The sequence below is a fragment of the Mytilus galloprovincialis genome, chromosome 7 (assembly GCF_965363235.1).
Source record: "Mytilus galloprovincialis chromosome 7, xbMytGall1.hap1.1, whole genome shotgun sequence".
Lineage (NCBI taxonomy): Eukaryota > Metazoa > Mollusca > Bivalvia > Mytilida > Mytilidae > Mytilus > Mytilus galloprovincialis.
The window spans coordinates 96354166-96381195 of record NC_134844.1 but is presented as its reverse complement, the minus strand read 5'-3'; the positions used below and the strand labels follow the sequence as shown (position 1 = coordinate 96381195).

At 32.1% G+C, this 27030-nt stretch overlaps 1 protein-coding gene across 1 annotated transcript in view; it reads left to right on the top strand.

The window, feature by feature from the left end:
- The window catches only part of LOC143084336 (uncharacterized), a 55392-nt gene extending 38268 nt beyond the window's left edge, over positions 1–17124 (top strand). Inside the window, exons 10-16 of the mRNA XM_076260748.1 lie at positions 3124–3896; positions 4578–4608; positions 6293–6564; positions 7352–7379; positions 11275–11601; positions 14306–14605; positions 16636–17124. Of these exons, the coding sequence (XP_076116863.1) occupies positions 3124–3896; positions 4578–4608; positions 6293–6564; positions 7352–7379; positions 11275–11601; positions 14306–14605; positions 16636–16970 (2066 nt within the window). The 3' untranslated portion in view covers positions 16971–17124. The remainder of the gene's footprint in view (positions 1–3123; positions 3897–4577; positions 4609–6292; positions 6565–7351; positions 7380–11274; positions 11602–14305; positions 14606–16635) is intronic.
- Positions 17125–27030: the final 9906 nt, after the last annotated feature.

The following is a 27030-nucleotide window of genomic DNA, read 5'->3' as shown; positions in this document are numbered from 1 at the left end:
CTGGACTGTTGAGGAAATTTATTCTTTCTGTATAATGATCAGCAGGATTTTTGTCTTAGAAAATTTTACAGTCATTTCTGAACAGGAATTCAGACTTAGAAAATTTTCATCAGCCAAATCTTCCCTAACAGAAATAAAAAGTTGGCCACATAAGGATTCTGTTCTTTCAAAGGAACAATTAATTTCTTTAAAAATGGAAAAGAGTTATAAATGAAAATGTGCGAGTTATAATAATGATATCATATTTTTTACAATATACTTTAAGATCAAACTATAAAAATTTGATCTTTCCCTATATTTTCAATTCCATCATTGAATATTTAACATAAGACTGTAAATTAACTGGAAAGTTGAAATTTAATATAGGTGACTTATTTTTGATTGAATTATATCCCAGTTAATATTTTCAACAGTTATTTAAAACATTTTTACTTTTTCATGAAATAAAACCCCTAGCAAAATTACATCTGTCAATAGGTTAAATAAATTTATTTATTTTCTATTATATTTATATTTAATGAGATGAATGCATAAAATTAATAATTATCATCATTCTATAACATCAATTAGAAACTTGAGCCATAACAGTGATTTAATAGCAATAGTCTTGTAAATGTAGAAGTGAACATCTGTTTTCAATTAACCTCAGTCTGGACAGGTCACAGGAAGTAGCATCTACACAGAGGTTGATCATGAGGCCATTTGAAGGATAACACATTCCGAAATATATATTTCTGCAATTACTATCAATTTTATTGAACATTTCATAATTGAATAAATTGATTAATGATTTTCTTTTTTTAATATATCACATAGTCAAAATTAGACATATATGCAAGCAGTCATAAAAAGCAAGTTTTTCACAGCTCCTTAAACAACCTCATGTGTTGCAATACAACACAATTTGAATTTGGAATAAACAGGAAGATGTGTCTTCTTTCTTGAAGAAAATGAGAAATTTATATTGGATGTAAAGCAAATGTTTGGAAGTAGTTCTGTTCACATTAAATTAGAAAAGATGGATCCTTCTAACTGGCAATTTAGGAAGAATGCTGTTTGGCAATGCATGTATTTTGGATTGCATATTCGAAATCTGGTAAGTACAATGTAATTGAATTCCACCATTTTGGTGATATTATCTGATATGCTCTTTTTTCTTCAACTTATTGATGAAATAATTACAATATTATAAATAGCTTATTTTAATTTTTGAAGAGTAAAAAGAATTAAAAAAATACTACATTAAATACTTATTCATGCAAAAAAATTCAGTTTTAGTAATTTTCAAAGCTTTACTTTATTTTTATGCACTTTAAAGTTATTTAGGCCTATTATACATGTACAATCATGATAATTATCACCACAAGTTTTTAGGAGTATTAAGCTTCACAATTCCCTATTTCTTGGTTTTGCCAGTATTAAGACAGTAGTAAAAAGAAAAAGAAATAAGCATAATGGCATCTGATTTCGTTTTTTGTTTTTTATTTCCAGATTATAACAAGGAATGCATATCAAATCAGAAGAATCCACCATCTGAAGACAAACTAAGCAGTTACGTGGTTCAAGAGGGAGGGTTCTGTCGAGTTGGACCCCCCTTTTTGTGTGGATCAGCCCCTGTTGAGGTCATCTTTAAAGGTCAAACAGAACTTTCTGAACTCCAGCTGGACTTTTAACAGTTCAGCTGGACTTCTAAAAGTTCAGCCGGACTTTTTCAAGTCCGGTTGAACTTTATAGAGGCCATATTTTTGCCAGAAATGCCGGCTGGATTTTTCAGACGTACTTTTATGAAAGTCCAGCTGGACTTTCTGAACCGGACTCCTGCTAATTTAAATATTTCGAGCCGGTTTACGGCTAATTTCGCTGAAAGTCCAGCCGGGTTATCCATTATAAGCAATTCAAAGAAAAGTCCAAATGATTATTATAAGTACGGTTCTAGTACGGCTACTGGCCGGCTGGAGTACGTGTCAAGTTTTTCGTACGGGAGTCACCACCGAAACGTAACACACACATAAACGAATTATAATGTAACAATGGCCATTTTCCTGACTTGGTATAGGGCATTTTATGAAGAAATGGTGGGTTGAATCTGGTTTTGTGGAATGCGAAGCCTCCCGCTTTAATGGCAGTGTTAATTATAACATTAAAATGACAACATTACATGACAGGGTTACAATGAATAAGCAGATAAATGGGGAAAAATAAAGGACAGAGAAACAAACAAATAATAGCCATCCAAAGGTAACAGGTTAAAAAATATTTGTATACACCAGACGCGTGCTACGTCCACACAAAAACTTCAACTGTCCTAGATTTCTACAAAACTTGGACAGAAGCTTTTGTTTTTAATGTGTTTTATTGTTTGATTTTGCCATGTGATTATGGACTTTCCAAATTGATTTTCTTCTAAGTTTAGTATTTATGTGATTTTACTTTTTGTTTATGATCATTACAAAGTATTCAGAAGTTGGTTTTTTTTACAAATGAACTTAGTTTTTCTGCCACAAAAAAATTATATTCACTCTATGGTTAAAGTTTTTAAAATGTTAATAACTATCTGACATTATCCTGGATTTATACTTACACCAAACTTTGACAGAAGCTTGTTTATTATCCAAAGATAGTAGCTAGAAAAAAAATTTGTTAAAATTTTATTCTTGTTTTTCTGTATTTTACTTGTAAATGGACTTAGTTTTTCTAACAGTTAACATTATATAGTCTGCAGTTAAAATTTTTAAAACATTTATTAAAACTATACTGGAATTTTATCAAACATGGACAGAAGCTTCTAATAATAAAAAGATAGTTTAGAGAGGAATATTATATTAATTGTTTTCCTCATTTGTGTTGGGCCTGCGATTAACAGCAAAAGTAGGTGAGACACTGGGTTCCGCAGAACCCTTCAAAATTGTTTGTGGTAATATTTTTCCAAATGAAAAATATTCATTTTTTATACTCAATTGATTTGAATACATAATGAGGAATAAAAATTTGTTTTGCAAATGGACATTTAATTCAATTAACAAGACTAGTTTGTTTTCCTGTGCTGCTCTAGGTGAGCCTTATCAATATGCTTGACTTATATTTCATGTCTTAAGATAACATTTGTTTATTTTCATGACATAGATGTGGAATTCTGGCCAAAAGAAGATAAAACAAGGAAAACCTTCAAAAAGATGTCTGAAAATGGAATGATACGAAAAGTAGACCTCTACCAGATTTGGGAGCAAGAAGAATTCCGTCAGATTTTACCATTTAAAGAGTACATATTTGATATGCTGATACACCTAGATATCGTATCTGAACAGCGTAGATATGATACAAAAACCGGAAGTCGCCTACAAATAGAAAACTTCTTTGTACCCTGTATGCTAACAAAAAGAAATGAGACAGATTACTTGACACAAGAATGTACGCCAGAAAGGACTCTCAGTTTGGCCTTTGTTTTCAAAGGAACCATTATACCTCCAGCTTTACCAAATCGTCTCATATGCGCATGTCTCAGTATGTGGACATTGAAGCAATACCATGGAAGGAAACTTATGTTTTCTGGGTTTATCGGGTTATCATTTGATAAAGAGCATGATATTGTTGTCTGTGTAGAAGGAAATAAGATCGTTTTGCACCTAGTCCACAAGCGCTCAAAGGGTTTGATAATACCTGATATAGCCACTGGTGTTCGGGATTGTTTGTTTGTTACTTTAGAGAGAATTTCCGAATTTTATCAGTCTTCCATCCATTGTAAAGCCAGCAGCAAGTTACCCTTCCACACCGAGTATTCCTGCTCGAAATTAAACTGTTTCATTTCGGAAAACAAGATGGCTTCAGACACTGAGGAATGTATTTGTGAACACGGTGAAAACATCAAAAATAGCTGGAGTATCTGGAACAAGAAAAGGGTATGTATTCACTTTTACTGAGTGCAATTTATAATTTAATTTCTAAGCCTGTGCATATGTCGTTAAGCTCCCTTATTTCAGAATTTGCATTCAAATGTTAGACATTCAAACTTTCAACTCTTTATAAGAAATAAGATATGCTTTATGAGTGTCAATGCGACAACTCACCACTATAAACCAAAATGACGTAGAATTCAGCATCTATATGGCACCGTAAGGCTTTCAACAATTAGCAAAATATATGTCACATATCAAGCTCTAAAAGTTGTTATGTAAAAATGTTTTGAACAGCGGTATACTACTGTTGCCTTTATTCATATATTCAGAGACAAATTTATATTTGTACAAACTTGTTGATGTTGGTATGATAGTAACTAAACAGCACAGGACGAATGACAGAGGGTCAATTTACTGATGCTAATGTTGCTATAACATCTCTTTATTTAAACCATTTTCAGTGTAAAGTAGAGTAGCAGATTGATATTTGTAATATTTACCTGACATTGCTTGTGGTAATTTTTAGCATTTGACAATATTGTATTTTTGTTCATCATGTGTGCTTTGTCATTAATTTCACACATTTTACAAAATGAAATATTTGCTGTGGACCAATAAGCAAGTAGATTGCCTACATGGAATTGTGCAAACACTTGAAATGTAGAGTTATTTTCTATTTTACAGGAACAAAAGCAGTGTGATACTAGTTGTCCAGGTAAATGTATTATGTATCTCTCTGCACTTGCATATTATTGACCAGAGTTAACATTTAAATTATGAAAATATCCTATTTCATATCTCATGTCATAAACCATGCTTGACATGCCTTAGTGCTGATAGTTGTTTTCAACACATAATTATATTTCAAATATATATCAGGTTGGAACATCTGTGGAAGAGTAATGGATTTTTACCATCTGAGTTTACAATTACCAAATATATATATAGTTAGATGTGGTATGAGTTCCAATGAGACAACTCTCCATCCAAGTCACAATTAATAAAAGTAAACCATTATAGGTCAAGGTACGGTCTTCAACACGGAGCCTTGGCTCACACCGAACAACAAGCTATAAAATTAAAGGGCCCCAAAATTACTAGTGTAAAACCATTCAAACGGGAAAAAACAACAGTCTAATCTATATAAAAAACTAGAGGCTCTAAAGAGCCTGTGTCGCTCACCTTGGTCTATGTGAATATTAAACAATGGACACAGATGGATTCATGACAAAATTGTGTTTTGGTGATGGTGATGTGTATGTACATCTTACTTTACTGAACATTCTTGCGGCTAACAATTATTTCTATCTATATTGAACTTGGCCCAGAAGTTTCAGTGGAAAATGTTAGTAAAAATTTAGAAGTTTTATGAAAATTGTTAAAAATTGACTATAAAGGGCAATAACTCCTAAAGGGGTCAACTGACCATTCCGGTCATGTTGACTTATATGTAAATCTTACTTTGCTGAACATTATTGCAGTTTACAGTTTATCTCTATCTTTAATAGTATTCAAGATAATAACCAAAAACAGCAAAATTTCCTTAAAATTACCTTTTCAGGGGCAGCAACCCAACAAGGGGTTGTCCGATTCATCTGAAAATTTCAGGGCAGATAGATCTTGACCTGATAAACAATTGTACCCCATGTCAGATTTGCTCTAAATGCTTTGGTTTTTGAGTTATAAGCCAAAAACTGCATTTTACCCCTATGGTCTATTTTTAGCCATGGCGGCCATCTTGGTTGGTTGGCCGGGTCAAGCCACACATTTTTTAAACTAGATACCCCAATGATGATTGTGGCCAAGTTTGGATTAATTTGGCCCAGTAGTTTCAGAGGAGAAGATTTTTGTAAAAGTTAACGACGACGGACGCAGGACGACGACGGACGCAAAGTGATGGGAAAAGCTCACTTGGCCCTTCGGGCCAGGTGAGCTAAAAAGAGATATGAGAAACACTTATGAACCACATCAACAAACAACAACTACTGAACATTAGATTCCTGACTTAGGACAGGTGCAACCAATTGCAGTGGGATTTAATGTGTTAATGGCACTAAACCTTCTCCTTTATATTACAATTACAATTACCGAAGCTGCATGTATTAGTACCTTTCAAGATTTACAAGATTAATTGCTGTAAATTACTAAAGTATATCCTAAATGTTTTATAAGTTAATTGTCTACGGTTGCTGTCAACAAATAAAGTATGTGCAACATTTAAATTAATATATTTAGGTGTATTTCGTGAACATAGTTTCTCAGAAATTAGAATAAGGTCACTGCATATGTTGCTAATATTGCGTACCCAATAACTATTGATGTTGAATAGTTATCTCGTCATATATCAGTATACTAACATTCTATCTTCACAAAGTTTATGTTTTTTAAATCATGTTTAGGTTTGAGTGAAGATGCATTATCTCAGATTCCAAGTAACACAGAGTTGCTTCGTCTGTCTGTTAATTGTGAGACACGCATGCTTCACGATTTGGCTCTCCATCTTGGAATGGAAGAGATGGTATGGAATGACATGGAAGACAATTACCCAGGAAATATTCAGATTGTCAAATTTTTGACACTTATGCATTTAAAAGAGAATGATGAAATACGATTCACAGAATTGGACAACGGATTGAGAGAAAAGGAAATGACACCACATACATTATGTGTTGTAAGTAATTATTACAATTGACTGCTTCAATTGTATTTATATTTTTATATTATATGTGGCATATAGTGTGTTTTTAAGGTTTACATATTACATACTGACAACATGGTCATCATAAATGGGATGAAAATACGTCACGCAGGCCAGACAGATGGATTTGGCTATTTTATTCGATTCTATTTGGTCTTATAGCTATTTAATAATTCGGTTCTTATCAGTCTTTGACTTTCAAATATTTTACTTTGAGCGTTCCCCATGAAAGCAAACCCAGAAAATCCCTTTGGACGCATCACATTCCTATAACGTGTTAATTACATATTTTTCAGTATGATGTATTATGCTCAAAAAGGACAAGATGGTTCCCCAATTTGACTCAATTACTTCTGTAATAACTGTAGGAACTTGTTAAACGTAGTGTAGCTCATGCCCTTGAACATGTATTTCACATCTGGTCTGGACCATTTACTTTTGTAATAACTGTAGGAACTTGTTAAACGTAGTGTAGCTCATGCCCTTGAACATGTATTTTACATCTGGTCTGGACCATTTACTTCTGTAATAACTGTAGGAACTTGTTAAACGTAGTGTAGCTCATGCCCTTGAACATGTATTTTACATCTGATCTGGACTATTTACTTCTGTAATAACTGTAGGCATGTATTTTGCATCTGGTCTGGACCATTTACTTCTGTAATAACTGTAGGAACTTGTTTTCATATAACATACATCCATGTAAGATTTAATTCATCGACCTGAAATGAAGTGATGCTTAATATTTATATATTTTCAGGTACGTCGTAGAAAACAAGTAAAATCTAGTAAGTATACTTTGATAACTAAAGGTATACTTATCAAGGATTTGTTTTTACTGTTCTGTAGCATAAATGGAATTTCAATCAAAGATGATGAACTGGATCTGCCATCAATGTATTGGATACCTAAACTGCATAAGTGTCCTTAAAAACAACGGTATATTGCTTGGTCTTCCAAGTGCTCTACGAAACCTCTTTCTATATTATTAACATCTATTCTATCAGCAATCAAAGACTGGCTTCAAAGTTATTGAGAAACTGCCTATTCTAGAGGTGGCGTGAATCAGATGTGGATACTTAAAAATTCAAAAGATGTTTTAGAGTACATATGATCTAACTCTCTTTCATCTTGTAATAGTATTAAAACATTTGACTTTTCTGCACTTTATATAAGTATTCAGCATTCCAAACTAAAAAACAAATTGAAAGAGTTGGTATTGCTGTGTTTCATAAAAAAGAATGGCCAACGAAGATTCAAGTATCTTGTCTTAGGAAGGGATATATCCTACTTTGTAAAGGATCACTCTGATTCAAACAAAAATTTCTCTGAAACTGACATTATCAAGATGCTTGATTCCTTGATTGACAACATATTTGTTACGTTTGGAGGACATGTTTTTCAACAGACTATCAGCATTCCAATGGGAACGAATTATGCCACTCTTCTTGCCCACTTGTTTCTTTATTATTATGAGGCTGACTTTATACAGGAACTTCTTAGGAAGAAAGATATAAAGTTAGCAATATCCTTTAACTCTACTTTCTTCTATATAGATGATGTACTTTCACTAAATAATTCAAAATGTGGTGACTATTTCGAATGCATCAATCTCATTGAACTAAAAGAATACAACAGATACAGTGAAGTCGGCCTGATATCTTGACTTACATCTAGAAATTGACAATGAGGGTCAATTGAAAACAAAACTTTACGACAAAAGAGATGATTTCAGCTTTCCTATTGTGAACTTTCCATTTCTAAGTAGCAACATTCAAGCAGCACCTGTATACGGTGTATATATCTCCCAATTGCTACGATATTTCCGTGCTTGCATTTCCTATCATGATTTTCTTGATAGAGGGTTGTTTCTCACAAGGAAGCTATTAAACCAACAGTTCCATCATCTCTTCGTAAATTTTACGGATGCCATCACGAGTTAGTTGACCGTTATGGAATAACCGTTTCCCAAATGACATCAAATATGTTCCTTTCGTCGTAACTACAATCCCCTTCATTTTCATGAATGTGACCTACCGAATTAAACTATTTACCAGATTTGTTATCACATAAACAACACGACGGGTGCCACATATGGAGAAAGGATTTGCTTACCCTTCTGGAGCACCCGAGATCACCCCTAGTTTTGGTGGGTTCGTATTGTTTATTCTTTAATCTTCTGTGTTGTGTCATGTCTACTATTGTTTGTCTGTTTTTCCATTTCATTTTGAGCCATGGCGTTGTCAGTTTACTTTCGATTAATGAGTTTGACTGTCCCTCTGATATCTGTTGCCCTCTTTTATGTTGGTAAAATATCTGATTAAAGGTAGAATATGTCTCAATTAGTCATCTTTCCATTTTACATATCAATGCAACTTGGAATTTTCACATGTCAAAGGATTGACCAGTAATCATAATGTTATTGTCTTTGTCATTTGTCTATGTGTCTTTTTTGATAAAAAAAAAAACAGTAAGCACAAACCTTCGAATAATAAGCAGGTAATCTTCTTTTGAAATCGTTTAGTTTGTTCAATTATAAAACAGTAAGAAAATTCTTAAAAATCTAAACACTATCTTTCCTTATTTACAGATGCTATTTTCTTCCATGAATATTTCTGCTTCTGACTGCTTCCCTGAATTTATTCCAATTAATTTGTAATAATTTTAATAATGTTTCTGTTGTTTGGTTGTTTCATCTTGTTGTTGTCTGTTGGATTTGGTTTGTGATCCGGATCTGCTTTCTCTTAATCGAGTTGTGGCTTCCAAGCGACGGTGTGCTACTGTTACCTTTATTGAGAGGGCACTAAGTGCATTAATTAGGTGCCTTTTTTGTAGTCCTTCTTTCACATCCGTATACTTTCATATAGGAGATGTGAGCAATTGTTAACAGTTTGCATCAATTGCCAGTCATTTTAAATCTCATCTTCTGAAGCTACGTTCTAAGTCAACCTCGAACAAAACATACAATTTTGTTTTAAATAGTTTATGTTTTGATGTTTTACCTGTGGAAATTAACTACGATAAACTAATTTTGCTGTCATAACTTGTCCATGATACTGTGTTCAAATGTATGTCCAATCTAGAAAATCCTTAACAAATGATACTTTCAATGGATCTGTCTGCAAAACATTCACATTTTCTCCGTTTTAACATTTGATTGACTAATGTCTATGTCCATCATCTAATAGTATTAATATCTTAAACAAGTCAGAAACTATTGAACCAATATATTAACAACTTTGAGAGAAAGGTTTTTAGAGTATGCAGCATAAATATTGTCTTGTCAACAAACATGGCTGATATGACTTGACATAGGACATACAGTTACAATGATTTGTTTTGTCTAAATAAACATTTTACTAGCAGATTGAAAATAATAATATAACAGGAGCAAAACACATATTGTCAATTTTCCTGTAGAACTTGTATCATTTTCATAACAAATTTATAAAATTAGCAATGGTGAATTTAATGAATCATACATTTTTCTATTTTGTGTTTCGCATCCGTTTGTCTTTTGTCATTTTTGTCAGAATTGTGACAACAGTTGCTAAATGTGAGACAATCTAGTGACGTTAAAGTATTCTATTAACAATAATTAAGCTTTATATTTTGACTGTCCCTCTGGTATCTTTCGTCCCTCTTTTAGATAGGACAAAATTCACCTGAAATTAACCTTAATTCATGATTCAGGTTCTGTTTACATTGTCAAGTTAGTATCTCAAAAGTCAACTAAATTTGGTGCATGTAATGAGTGTAACGTGTACATATCTGACTGAACTTAACCTCATTCTCATGGTTCATTTGATTTGTCAACGCTGTTTTTTATGACAGGGCATTTTTTCAGATACTATTAATATACGTCACCTATATCTAGTGTATAAGATTATTGCAACAATACAAATGTCCATCTGGCTTGATTCTCCTGACCCTGACCACATTTTCATGCTTAAATGATAAACAAGTTTTCCTGGTGAAGTAAATATCACAGATAAGTAAAATGTCAACTATATTTGATGTATCATTTATATGTCCAGGTTTTGTTTGACTTGGTCTCATTTTCAGAGTCTATTGGTCAATGTGTTGTTTGGTAGTTTTCCCTGTAACAACATATCAGGTACATTTGATTCATGGCATGAACGAACGTGAAGATGTCCATCTAGTCATTTTGTCTTATCCTAATCCCATTTTCAGAATTTATTGGTAAAAGTTTTGGTAGTTTTCTTCGTTCCGTAATACTAGTTTTTTGAAATGTTTATGTTGGATGATTGTCTGAGTGGAATTCTCTCTTAAATGCTGGTCATGACCCTTTAAGAATTATCCAGGAGACGATTAAGAGAATTGGGATGAGAAATATTGATAAGTTTTGGCAGTCAAATATAGGGAATGAAGAACATGCCCTTGAATAATGATGGGGGGGGGGGGGGATAAAAAGGTCCGCTTTCAGTTTCAGCTATGGTCTTTTTTCAAGAGAGCATGAATTGCATCCAAATGCTATATACAATACATGTACCATACTTGATTGTTAGTACCAGCTTGAAATATAAATTCAGTTCTCATACACATGCATTTATCTTTCGAGGATAAACAATATTCCATTGTTTTAAACCCTTTCAAAGTAACACTGAAATTTGAGTCTTTAATTAGTTTTGATAGATATATTTTATTTCTTGTTCTATATAGGTATTCCTGACGATATTCTAGACTGTATTCCATCAGATGAAATTTTAGATAGATTAGCACCACTGGTTGGCAAGATAGTTTTTCAACTTGGAATACAACTTGGACTGTCTGTAGAAGATTTAGAGAGTATTAGAGAGAAATGGGATCGTGATTTGACAGCACAGAATAAGGAAGTGTTGTTTAAATGGAGGAGGGACAGAACAGTGAAACCTACAATACGGGTACTTGAGCAAGTTTTTGTAGATATTGGTAAAGGAGCAAGTTGTTTAAAAAAAGTTGTGAAAGATGTTGATCCCAAGACACTTAGAGCAGTGGAAATGGTTACAGGTAACACTTAATGAATATTCTGAATAAATAAAACACACTGTTAGTACAATGCCTTTCTAAAATATCACTTATATGGAAAAGTCAAACACATCAGCTATATGGAAAAGTCAAAAACTGCAGGGTAGGCATCTGTAATTGTGAGTGCTAATAAGTCAACTCTCCATTCAAGACACAATTTGTAATAGTGAAGCATTCTAATATTACTCATGTATATCATCATTCCCAATGTGAATTTATAATTGTTTTGAATAAACGTTGAACAACAAAAATTCTTCCTTTGACGTTAACATTTTCTGACGTCAGACAAGCAAAGCAATGCATGTGTTTTTGTCGAGCCTTCGACTTAAGTCGAAAAAGCGAGACTAAACGATCCTACATTCCGTCGGCGGCGGCGGCATCCACAAATATTCACTCTGTGGTTAAAGTTTTTGAAATTTTAATAACTTTCTTAAACTATACTGAATTTCTACCAAACTTGGACAGAAGCTTGTTTATGATCATAAGAAAGTATCCAGAAGTAAATTTTGTAAAAATAAAATTCCATTTTTTCAGTATTTTACTTATAAATGGACTTAGTTTTTCTGCGAGGAAACATTACATTCACTTTGTGGTTATAGTTTTTAAGATTTTAATAACTTTCATAAACTATCCTTGATGTGTACCAAACCTGGACAGAAGCTTGTTTATGATCATAAGATATTATTATCAAGAAGAAAATTTTGTAAAAATAAATTTCCACTTTTCCGTATTTTACTTATAAATGGACTTAGTTTTTTTGCCAGAAACTAAACATTCACTCTGTGGTTTAAGTTTTTAAAATATTTATAATGTTCTTAAACTATCCTGGATTTCTACCAAACTTAGACAAAAGCTTGTTTCTGATGATAAGATATTATTCAGAAGTAAATTTTGTAAAAAAAAAATTCACTTTTTTCATATTTTACTTATAAATGGACTTGGTTTTTCTTCCAGTTAACATTACATACAGTCTGAAGTTAAAGTTTATAAAACATTTATTAGATTCATAAACTATCCTGGATTTTTTACCGAACTTGGAAGCTTCTTTCAATCAAAAGACAGTATAGAGAGGGAAATTTTTATTGATGTTTTTCTTCATTTGTGTTGAGTCTGCGATTAACAGCATAAGTAGGCAAGACACTGGGTTCCGTGGAACCCTTATGATTTTTTTTTTAATTTGATAGATATTTTTGTGCTTTTTTGTAAAGGATTGTTTGTTTTGAGATTGTGACACAATGATGACTGGTGTACCAATATTTTGACTTTTATTTATTATGTCTGTTTTGTTCACAAATCGTTGTAAGTATAACGGAATTTGATGCGACTGTCATACAAGAGAGAGGTTTAGTGCTATAAAACCAGGTTCAGTCCGCCATTTGCTACGTTTTAAAATGTCTGTCCATTCGTTTGATGTGTATTGTCATTTTATTTTAATTTGCTATTTGATTCGGGACTTTACGATTGAACTTTCCTCGGTGTTCAGTATTTTTGTGATTTTACTTTCCATTATAGGCCATAGTAAGATCTTCAAGATGCAGACTTGGATCACACCGAGCATGTTTATCTTGTTGTGTATATCCAAAAAAAAATTATGAACGATCTAAGTAAAAAACACTATTAGTTATTATGTATTTACCAATGTTTCTATAGTACAGGAAATATGTATATCATAGATTTATAACAGAAATATATAAAATCAGTGCTAAACCACTATTTGTAAAATAGTTTTGCCTAGTATATCACAATGCCCCTGATGTTATGTTTTTTTAATGAAATTACATACAATTAGAAAAAAAATATAAAACGTTGATCTATTAAAAACGAGGCTTATTTAAATATAACTTATATAAGTTATTTTTCTGAATATTATTTTTATAGGTGTCCAAGAATACAGATTTTACTAGCTTTAAATAATTTTCACAGTTATCTGGTTATTTTTCCCTTGATATATAAAAACTAATTCTTCAGAAACACTAATTAACTTTCCGACGCACTTATCTTTCATACCGACGCTTCTGGGTCAAAGATTGGTCTCTTGGGACTATTAAATTGTCATTTTCCTCTAAAATCTTGAACGTAGACTGATATAAATAGATAGATACTTGTGAATTAATTAAGACCTGAAGTTATTTATAATTTGTAACCTAAATCAATTACATATGTGCCTTAGATAAGTGTAATTGCTATTTTTTTCAAAAATGTTTAAAATAACTTATTCAAGTAATATTTTTGTTATTATTTTCAAAGTAACCCTTCATCTCTATACTCCTCTCAAATTTGATAAATTCTTTATTTTATGATATAAAATGTAGTTTAAAATCATGAAAACTACATTTAGTCTATGTTTCTATTGAAAATTAAAATAACTCTATTAAGTAATTTTATTGTATTTAAAATAAAAAATTACTTACATAAGTAATTAAAAAAAATAACTTGTTTAAGTAACGCCCCTGACTGATTATACCTCACCATATGGTTAAGCATATCTTCTCTATCGCCATTTTCTGACGTATTAGGTTGTTGCTAATGGACTTCAAAAACACTTGCTGCAGGAAAAAGTAGAAAAACAAAAATCAAAATCAAAATCGAAAACAGAAAGATACATAAACAGTAAAGGGTGTGTTTTGTTTACTTGATGATCTACCAAATTTTTGTTTTCTTAATAAACCGATCTGTTCATTTACAGATAGAATCAGAGAAAATGAAAACAGAATCATACAGGATATACAAATCAGTCAAATTTTAGACCATATGATGACTAATTTAGTGATATCAGTAGATGACAGACGTCGTATTGAAAAATATGCTGGGCAAGACGATCAAAACAGAGCATTGCTGGATATTGTGATCAAAAGGAGAGAACCTGCGTATGGTGTATTTGTTGACGGATTACGTGTTTATGGATACGAAGAAATCGCTAATGATTTGAAATGCAATTCACACGAAATCAATGCAGATACATTATCAGCATCTGCTGAAACTGAAGGTATGACTGATGAGTTTATTATAAACACAAGCAAAGAAGTTTTTATATTGAAATAATTGTTAAATCTCATTCATTCAAATTAGATATAATGTAAGTGCTTCTTCCAGATCTTTTGCGTCGTATTTAATTTATCATAAGTATACTACTCTTCTGGCATACCAAAGTAGGTCACTGGTATATATGATGAGTCTTTCGAGACGATTTTAAGTTAGTGTTAATTAATTGTGTTCTTAGACATTGTGACTTTGAGATCAATATTCTTTTCTAGTTATAGGATAGACAACACTTGGTCATGTTTTATGAAGATTTATACTAAAACGCGTGTCTGGTGTATTAAATTATAATCCTGGTACCTTTGATACCACGGGGTCGATGCCACTGCTGGTGGACGTTTCGTCCCCGAGGTTTATTTTTTCGAAAAACTAAGGATTTCCTTATTCCAGCAATAGATTACCTTAGCCGTATTTGGCAAAACTTTTTGGAATTTTGGGTCATCAATGCTCTTCAACTTTGTACTTGTTTGGCTTTATAACTTTTTTTTATCTGAGCGTCACTGATGAGTCTTATATTGAGGAAATGTGCGTCTGGCGTATTAAATTCTATTCCTGGTACCTTTGATATTAGAACATATCCACACTTTCGAGGGACCTTACAAATTATCCTTTCCCATTGCGATATTCAAACCTAAATGAGAGTTCATTTTTTATAATGAATTGGATGTAAAACATAAGTAATGATAATGTCAATGGAGTGAAATAGCACTGACATATTCCACGAGGACGAAAAATATGGAATATTTTTTTTCTGTTTCAGATACAATTTGATACTTTTATATCTTCACTTTTTTCTAAATCACACAATGTTATATTAATCCGTGTTTTTTTTTTTAATTCGATTTTTTATAATTATAAAACTCACTTTATAAGTATTTGAATTCAGACCATTATACAATTATGGCCCGTTGAAAATGTGAATATCAAAAATTGTCAACAGGAGAAAGTTATTTCAATAAGGGTTGACAGTTTTGGATATTCATCAATTCTAAGGGACCGCAATTGTTTTATTATACTGAACTAACAGTAGAAGGGCCTTTTGAACATTTACTATATTCTTTTCAAACAGTGAAACACGAGCCGACGTTTTCAGAAATTATGTTTGTGTTCTATAATTTCTCGAATGTACAACAAAGGTAGAATCTTTTTGTAAAAAATGGATTGTCCTGAAAAGGACCTTTCATAAAATATATCATCAGCTGCTGGCACTCTCTATTCATGCTTAACGTATTATTTCCTCGTCTCTCAATGGGCTTCCAGTGTAACGTGAACGCTGCCATATTGTTAATTTACGTCTGTGACGTCATTTTATGGGAGATAACTCGAGTGCAAATCTAGAAACTGAAAAGGTTATTCGCCGGTGAATTATAGGGTTATTCAATGCTGGTGTATATTTTTAGGGTTATTCTCTTTGCAATTAAATGAAATTTAATTAAATTATTCTATGTCACGTGATAAGGTGTTACCTAATATAATTGTTTGTAATATATGTAAGGTATAAAAATCAAATGTAATTTATATAATTAAATAAATATTAGTTTGCTTCATTTGTTCACCAATTTATTTTTTTGTTTATTGTATATGTGTACCATTACAAAATGTTTTGAAAAAATCAAAATCCACAATGTTTTTTTTTTTTTATTATTTTCTGTTTCATCTTTAATCCGTATGCTATTTTCCAAAAGAAAATGCCTCAGGAGATTGTACACTTGTTAGTGTAGTTATTTTAAAGAGTTCACTTTCATAATTAATCGACAATGAAAAGTCATTCATGTAAAGCATTTCATTGTGCATGGAAAACCAATTGTTATAAATCATGTCAGTACCGATGTACTAACGATTGAGCTGATGATACCCTAGGGAAATGAAAGTCCAGCTGAGGTTTCCATCCAGTGCTGTAAAATATAATGAATACAGCATGTGTCCGAATCGTATTTCTGCATATGTATTTACCTTTCATTTCTTTACATTTTGTAGACTTATCAGACTGGAATGTTCCATTGTATAAAGTTCGTTTACAGAAGAATTACCTCAAGGTCATAACAGATATACAACATGAGAGCATAGTAGATCATCTAATAACAAGAGAGGTAGTGTCAATTGACGATGGGAAGAAGATAGAGTCTGGTAAAACCCCACAAGAAAAGAACAGAAACTTAATAGACATGCTTTTACGTAAAAATGAACAGGGCTTTAATGAATTTATCAAAGCCCTACGAAAAGACTCAGTTTATGCAGATCTTGCAGATCAAATAGAAAAGACTGACGTAACGAGCAGAGATATGGCAACCCTTCGTAAATGCTTGAAATAGGATGAATGTATTTTATTTCAGAAAAAAAAATGTACACAACATCTAAGACAAACACCTGTAAACAATTAATAGGAAGAGGTATAGTCGATCCATTGTTCAATGATTTGGTCACTTAAACCATCTCTTATACTAAAATGGATCAAAATATACTAGAGACATTTTTTATATTATATTATGTATGTTGGAGTTAGTTTTTGTTGCAGTCAAGTGTTTATGTTGTCCTGTTGTTTTCCTCTTATATTAGATGTGTATCACTTAGTTCTTTTTTGTAACTCAGATTGATTTTATCTAAATCAATGTATGACATTTGAACAACAGTATACTACTGTTGCCTTCATTTATATTAAACATATTTCATGTTTGAGTGTCATACATGGCAAGGAAAAAGTTAAAATATATACTCATCCCTTTTAAGGGTGTTCTTTGCTAAACACAAATCCCCTTTTTGGTGTTCGTTCTTAAACAGATATGATAATTATGAAGCAGTCATGACATATTCTGTTCAAGAAAATAATTTTAATGTATTCTGATATAATTATTGGAAACCAGTAATTGGAAAGTTAATATGCACTACTATTTTTTCGAAGATCCAAACATTTGACTGTGCGATATATATTTATATTTATATGTATAACTGCCAGCCCTCCCGTTCAAATGACAAAATTCGGGAAATCTCTTGTACGGGAGTACAGAACATCCCTCCTTTGGATATTTCAACCTTGAACGACAGGTGAAAATATACTCCGTTTTTGTGTCACTGATGAGGGTTATGTTACCTGTAAATCACAGACCATGAGAAATCAAATGGCTTCACTTGACAGCTGTGGTGTCAAACATCGTACTACTTAAGCTTTGTGTGATTAAAAACACTTAACAGAAATTTCTAGTTACTTCCTATGTTTAATCCTGTTTTAAGTTATCCTTCTTAAAATAATGTAAATTGATAAAACAATATAAATTAAATACAAATCGAACAAAGAATAACAAAAGAATGGCAATTCAATGAATTTGTATGCCTTAGGACACTAAAAATTATTATATTTAAAAAATTCTACTTACTGTTTGAATTGAAATTTATAAGAAATGTATTGAACCAAAATTGTTGAAAAGTAATTGTGCATTCACATAATGTACCATCTATGACAATAAGATTGAAATTGAAATAGAGATAACTTATTACAAAGGTGTCCTGATTGTAGGCATATGTCAAATATAATGAAAACGTAAAGAAACAAACTACACACCTTGTATAAGATATAAACTTATTTAAAGAAATAAAGTATATCTATTAACTCTTTTATCTGTGTTTTGTAGATGATTAAATAAACAGGTCATATATTTCACTTGAAAATGTCCATGATGTCATTCGTGCAAAATATCCCACTCAGCTGTCATAGCTAAGGGGGGATCTCCCTCTTTGAAGGTTTCAGGGGTTAGTAGGTATAAATATAAATTATATGCCTCAAACTTCCAAGAATTTAAACCTATATACTTTCTTCCTCTCACTTAACAGTTGGTCCTTCTCAACTTCAATTTGGCCACTATCTATGTGCATTCATATTAGTAAAGTTCGCAAGTTGTGTTCCTTTCATATGCTACATACATATCATATCTGGGAACCAGTTGGTAAACAAAACATCTATCAATAGTATATATTTCAAAAGAGGCGTGGTTTGTGAAACACATGTATTTACAAAGTGCAAGGTAATGTCATAGCTTGATACAATATACTATTGATAGCTGTATTTAGGTTATTACAAATTTAATTTCAGTCATAGCTTTTTATGTTTATCTCATAAGATGGTAAATGTTACCTTAATAGTGAATGTAGGTCTAAATTGTAAGTCTAATGAATTATAAAGTATGTACATACGAAATAACTAATTAAGAGACTGTTTTCGTGTCTTTAAAGTGTTTATGAATTTTTGACAGTAGCTTGTTGTAAATGGAGTTTATCAGACAGCTACTTTTTTTTGTACATGTGTAAATAAAAATGGCTCTTCATGAATATAGTATTGAACAAAAATGCAATGACATGCTCTTATTACGTAAATATAGTTGTTTCTACATAACATGGTATTTTTTTTGTATTTGACATAACGCCTCTGTTTTGTTCAACGAACCCATCTTTCATCTATCAGAAAACCGAATTTTTAATGTATCACATATTTAAATAATGTATTATGAAAATGGACTCAAATGTTTTTTTCTGTGTATTTTAAGTTGTTTGTTTAAAGATTGTTAACATGCCAGTGAAAATATAAATAGTCTTCCAACAACTTCACAGCTTGGTGCGTTAGCATTCTTGTATTCTTCTTTTTATGCTTTTATAGTTTTGTTTGTTAAATGTATTTTGTGTATGTTTATATTATTTGTCACAAACTTATTGTTCAGAGTTTATATGACAATATATTGTCGAGCCTGCAACTTTTGTTGCAGAAAGCTCGACATAGGGATAGTGACTACATGAAAAAAAAGTTCAGATTTTTTGTAATGTTAAATTCTCTCTTACTGTAAGTAATAGGATAACTATATTTAGTATGTGCGTACCTTGCAAGGTCCTCATGCCCGTCAGACAGTTTTCACTTGACCTCGACCTCATTTCATGGATCAGTGAACAAGGTTAAGTTTTGGTGGTCAAGTCCATATCTCAGATACTATAAGCAAAAGGTCTAGGATATTCGGTGTATTGAAGGACAGTAAGGTGTACAAGTTGAACTGGCAGGTGTCATCTGACCTTGACCTCATTTTCATGGTTCAGTGGTTATAGTTAAGTTTTTGTCGAGCCTGCAACTTTTGTTGCAGAAAGCTCGACATAGGGATAGTGATCCGGCGGCGGCGGCGGCGGCGGCTACGGCGGCGGCGTTAGCTCACTTCTTAAAAGCTTTATATTTTAGAAGGTAGAAGACCTGGATACTTCATACTTCGTATATAGATGCTTCATGTTACGAAGTTTCCGTCAGTCACATGTCCAATGTCCTTGACCTCATTTTCATGGTTCAGTGACCACTTGAAAAAAAAGTTCAAATTTTTTGTAATGTTGAATTCTCTCTTATTATAAGTAATAGGATAACTATATTTGATATGTGCGTACCTTGCAAGGTCCTCATGTCTGTCAGACAGTTTTCACTTGACCTCGACCTCATTTCATGGATCAGTGAACAAGGTTAAGTTTTGGTGGTCAAGTCCATATCTCAGATACTATAAGCAATAGGGCTAGTATATTCGGTGTATGGAAGGACTGTAAGGTGTACATGCCCAACTGGCAGGTGTCATCTGACCTTGACCTCATTTTCATGGTTCAGTGGTTATAGATAAATTTTTGTGTTTTGGTCTGTTTTTCTCATACTATATGCAATAGGTCTACTATATTTGTTGTATGGAATGATTGTAAGGTGTACATATCTAGCGGGCAGATGTCATGTGACCCTGACCTCATTTTCATGGTTCAGTGGTCAAAGTTAAGTTTTTGAGTTTTGGTCTTTTTATCTAATACTATATGCCATAGGTCAACTATATTTGGTGTATGGAAATATTTTATGATCTTTATGTCAGTCACGCAGGTTTTATTTGACCCTGACCTCATTTTCACGGTTCATTGCACAGTGTTAAGTTTTTGTGTTTTGGTCTATTTTTCTTAAACTATAAGTAATGGGTCAACTATATATGTTGTATAGAAGCATTGTTAGCTGAACATGTCTGCCTGGCATGTTTCATCTGACCTTGACCTCATTTTCAAGGTTCATTGGTCTTTGTTTAGTTATCTTGGTTAATGTTAAGTTTATGTGACAGTTGTAATAAAGCTTAGCTTTACACCTAGGACTATCAACATAATATCAATGATTAGTATAGAAGGCGAGACATTTCAGCGTGTGCACTCTTGTTGTGTTTTGGTCTGTTTTTCTCATACTTTATGTAATAGGTTTACTATATTTGTTGTATGGAATGATTGTAAGGTGTACATGTCTAGCGGGCAGATGTCATTTGACCTTGGCCTCATTTTCATGGTTCAGTGGTTATAGTTAAGTTTTTGTGTTTTGGTCTGTTTTTCTCATACTTTATGCAATAGGCTTACTATATTTGTTGTATGGAATCATTGTAAGGTGTACATGTCTAGCGGGCAGATGTCATCTGACCTTGACCTCAGTTTCATGGTTCAGTGGTCAAAGTTAAGTTTTTGAGTTTTGGTCTTTTTATCTAATACTATATGTCATAGGTCAACTATATTTGGTGTAGGGAAATATTTTATGATCTATATGTCAGTCGTGCAGGTTTTATTTGACCTTGACCTGGTTTTTATGGTTCATTGCTCAGTGTTAAATTTTTGTGTTTTGGTCTATTTTCGTAAACTATAAGCAATAGGTCAACTATATTTGTTGTATGGAAGCATTGTTAGCTGTACATGTCTGCCTGGCATATGGTTCAACTGACCTTGACCTCATTTTCATGGTTCATGTTAAGTTTATGTGACAGTCATAATAAAGCTTTATATTTAGGAGTATCAACATAATATCAATGATTAGTAAAGAAGGCGAGACATTTCAGTGTGTGCACTCTTGTATTTCAATTGAATTGATTGAATATATATTTTAGCGTTAGCATTTAACATCATACCATAGATACTGTCCTCTGACAAACTTGCAAATTTTCTTTTTATCTGCAGTTGTGCTTCTGGCATTGTTGTTATATGTGACGTCATAACGTATAGTAATTTTGAACACCATCAATACACTTTAAAATAGAAACAGATTTATAAAACAACCTTTGTAGCACGTGATCGTAATATCCAATGAAAACAGGAGAAGTCTACACCATATGTAATAAAATCAAATATTTGAAAGTGTTTTGAGAATATATTAAATGTCAAACAAACATTTATGGACCTACACCCGATCAAATGTAGGGCATCTACCAAGTCGTGCTATCTGCACCATGTGTTGTTTGTTTGTGTTGTAGCGCAATGCTATACAACATCCTACTTGATTTTCCTTTACACATTTTTTTCGATTGTCATTGATTAATGAGTCTTTTGCTAAAATTAATTTTAAGATACCAAGACATTCTTGATACATATTCCTTATCAACTTCACAAATAATACATGGTGGTCTTGGAGTATAGATTTTAGTTACTGATTTTGCTTATCATCCTAAATATGTGTGATAGTGTTCTTTTATTTGTCTTTGTAAATTACTTTTAATGTATCATGCTTATGTCTTTGTAAATTACTTTTAATGTATCATGTTTATGCTGTTTTGGTTATATCCTTGTGGTGTGGCTCGGTACTAAAACATCGCACATTGTGTTATTGTGCTATTGTCATTTTTGTATGCATGTCTTTCCGTTTTGCTTATGTGCTTTGGTCGATATACCATTTTGTTTTTCTTTGTTGACATATTTGTGTTTTTTTATAGTGATTAAGATTATAACACAATGTAATGCCCTTTTTTTGATGTTCTTATCCACATGTCCGTTTGTTTTGTTCAAAACAAAGTTGTCCATATAATGGAATTGTATGCGGCTATCATACCATTAAGAGGTTTACTAGCTATAAAACCTAGTTTATTCCACCATTTCTACATAATAAAATACCTGAACCCGAGTCAAAAATTTGACAGTTGTGATCCTTTGTTTTGGTGTGTTTGAACTATTGATTTTGCCATTTGATAAGCATGATATGGAAATTTGTCGGTATATTTGTTATTTCATTTTTGTTTTGTAAACGATGAACACAATGACGTTCACAATGTCTAAGCCCGGAATCTTTTGTAAGATTTTTATGCCTAGTAGAGGGGCATTATGTTTTCTGGTCTGTGCGTCCGATCGTCCGTCTGTCCCGCTTCAGGTTAAAGTTTTTGGTCAAGGTAGTTTTTGATGAAGTTGAAGTCCAATCAACTTCAAACTCAGTACACATGTTTCCTATGATATGATCTTTCTAATTTTAATGCCAAATTAGAGTTTTTATCCCAATGTCACGGTCCACTGAACATAGAAAATGGAAGTGCGAGTGGGGCATTCATGTACTGAGGACACATTCTTGTTTGTTATGTTGTACGTTAGTTTTATTTAGGGGAATCAAGTGTGTAAAAATAGTTTTATTTAGGGGAATCAAGTGTGTAAAAAATAAATTTCAATATTCTATGTCAGTTTTACAAAAGTTAACTGTTTCCTTTCATTGCCAATATCATTTGGTTATAACAATCAGGAAACCTGATTTGATTACCAATTAAACAACTATCCACCAAAATTCAAGCAGATGTTAGTAATTATAAGCAACTGTACGGCCTTCGACAATGAGAAATCCCAAAACGTATAGTCGGCTATAAAAGGCCCCAACATGACCATGATGACAAAAATGAAACAATTCAATTGAAGAAACCGACGGTACAATTCATAACAAAACAATTTACGAAAAGCAAAAAAGACAGACATGAAACAACAACAAAAACTGAACTACAGGCTCCTGACTTGGGACAGGCATATAAAGAGTGTGGCGGGGTTAATAATGTAACACATAAACAAACGACAACCACTGAACTACAGGCTCCTGACTTGGGACAGGCATATAAAGAGTGTGGTGGGGTTAATAATGTAACACATAAACAAACGACAACCACTGAACGACAGGCTCCTGACTTGGGACAGGCATATAAAGAGTGTGGTGGTGTTAATAATGTAACACATAAACAAACGACAACAACTGAACTACAGGCTCCTGACTTGGGACAGGCAAATAAAGAATGTGTTGGGGTTAAACATGTTTGTGAGCGCTCATGCCTCCCCTAACATCGGACAGTGTTGTATGAGTTATTTCATTTTCTTCCACTTATTCTTTGAAGGGATAATTCGCGATTTTTCACTTTTCATCTTATTATGTTCATAATACCATAAAAAACATATTCACCAAGTTTTATTTCGATATGAAAAGAAATAAAGGAGAAAATTGGGAATTATTAATTTTATTTTATCAAACTTCCTGACTTATGTGACGTAGTTTAAGTCTTTGAGCATGCCGGGAGTGAAATTAATCTCATTTAAGTCTTGTTCGTTAACCATCTAATAACGCTATTTAAAGCGCATCGACGACTTGTGGTGTAGCTATTAACCAACGAAAAGTAAGTGATAGCCATGCAACTTTTTAAATTAGATTGAAGGATTCATGTGTGGATTTTTTATACGAATTCTAGTAATTAAAATAAATAATACAATAGAACATTTTTATGATTTTTTTTCTTCAAATACTTTAAACAAACATGAAACTGACACGATCGATAGTGTAAAAAAATATATGTTTGTATTCTGAACTTTTTGCTTCATTCCAGAAAACATTTTCACTTGCTTGTACTGTGGAAATTAGATGTGTATTAATTTAAGACACTTAGTGAATGTTGAATGCGTAGTTAAACTCAAGGTAATTAAAAGATTAGCATTATGTAATTCTAATCTTTCGATCTTCATTCAGTGACACCTAGGCGTCACGGTTCAGCATTTCAGGTGTGAACAACATTTCGTATGAATGATATACGGGAGTCAGTTATAGTTATATAGACACAGAAATGTAAGAAAAAGAATTAAAATGAATTTACGGGAGAAATAAGGTCGCACAATAACTGGATAACTGTTGTATATTTTTATATATTTTGCATAAGCTCACTTTTAAATGAATTATGACTTCTGATTAGTTTTGTAACGATAAAATACGGAATTATTTTAATTGAATAAATTTATAAATAAAAACAGCCTTCTAAACACGAGTGTATGAACTAAAAATTGTACCTTTTTAAATTAAAATCGCCAACCTTTAATATTTCAAACAAGATTGCAATAATATAATTTAGTCCATCCAAAGTGATCTTTATTTACCTATTTAGGAATTAATGTTCTCATCAAAATATTTTAAATCTCACAACGCATGCATGAATACTTCAGCTATTTGAAAAAAAAAGATGTTTTAAAAAAATGACAGGAAATTTAAGGATCCTCTTGGAATGGAATCGAAAAATTACGAATAGAAATTCTTTTCAAGTGTGAAAAACGTCAACTAAATTTATTCATAATCGGGAGCGTCTTTATATTAAAATAGTCTTCTTCTCACAACGAATAATACTTTAGCTATTTGACCAACGATGTTTAAAAAAAAAGACAACGAATTTAATGTCATCTTAATTTCCTTATTTTTGAATGTAATTATAAGTCTGTTCAACTGGCAAGAATACCCCTAAAGCGGACAAGCAGTTTATTCTTTAAACTGCTGTCATTGAATATCAAGAAAGAAAATAAATCCCGAAATCAATTTGAAACTTTAATACTCAAAAGTTTTCCTAGAAAATATTCACATCCCTTGGGGTTTATTAGCGTACGTCCAGTTGCATATGTTTTACATGAATGTCGGAACAATTGTGATGATGTAGAATTTCTTCCTTTATTGGAAACGATCTAATTGATATATAAATTTGTGATTTTACTATGTTCATAACTTCGATGAACCGAAGCAAGTTATTATATCGACCTGTATTTAAATCAAATTGGTCCTCTTCTTCTTCTTCTTCTTCTTCTTCTTTTGGTATACAATAGTCTATCGAATTCGATGATACATACTGTTGGCATTCGTGGACTAGTCTATTTACAAAACTGTTACCCCAATTTACACAAAATGTATGTTCCTTATTATGTTCAATGTATACATGTATATATTTTAAATTGCGATATAGCTCCGTAACGTTCTATCCAGCCGTAGAAATGAATCGTCGACTAGTGCGTACATTTTTTTTAAATAAATATTTCTGGTATGTTCCAATCTGTCCTTTACTATTGCCAACGAGTATATATTACATTTTCCCAAATTAAACCTTGGGGAAAAAATGTAAATAGATTTTTATTTTATCAAATCGTTTTTTTTTGTATTATTTATATTTTTATAAATAATATTCTTTACACCAGTAATGTTATTTATAAACAAGCGTATGAGTTTAGTAATGACTAGTATATTATATCACTTTCGGAAACGCAAGACATAGATGTATATTATACACCTGATAGTTCAAAATGGAGAGTTATAAGTTATCGGCCGTGTACACTGATCAATACCTACAGAAGTGAAACGATGCATGAACTTGCAAGCCCGACAGGAAATCGCTTGAATACCTGGACGTGTCACCTCACACCCCTCACAATACCTTTGGGAGTAATACCTATAGTCATGCTGGTGATCAGATGAGGGAAGATCCGAATTTATTTGAATAAAATTTATTACTTTAAAGAATTATAAACGAATTAGATTTACGAAAACAGTTTTAACGGAACACTTATTTATGATTTAAACTTCGACTTTTTAACTAATTCCAATATTAACAGTTTAAAAATAACAGACTATGGTTATTTAAAAAAAATAAGAACATTTTCCGTATCAAGTTAGTTTGTCAGATAAAACAACCATACGATTGACAAGATATCGACACGCAATTACGACTACATCGGTTACTGTAGTTTTCGTCCTTTGTGGTTTATAGACATATCGTGATTTTTAATCGGGGAAGACGACAAAATGGCGGAACGCAGAGAATTGATACTCTAAATTAAAAAATCGATGGTGATCTCTTATCTAGCGGAATAAAACTTTAATATCTATAAATTTGAGCATTTCTATATAGAATGGACATAATATCAATTTTTGATTTTTTGCGAAGTTTCCCTTTAACTCCATTATTATCTATTTCTATTGGTTTTATGTGAACATGTTTATATATTCAATAGTGATTATATTTTGTCAGATATAAGATCACCCCAAACGTGTATATAAAACAGTATGCCTGATTAGTCGTCGATTAGACAACATTTTCCAATCCTTATACATTTTGTTTTCAAACTGTAATCAATAAATTAGCAGATCTGTTTTATTTTCAATATCTACACCTTGTAAAAGAGGAACGAAAAATACAAGAGGGACAGTCAGACTCATAGAATGAAAATTAACTGACAATGCCATGGCTAAAAATAAAAAGACAAACAGACAAATATTAGTACAGAAGATACAACATAGAAAAGTAAAGACTAAGCAACACG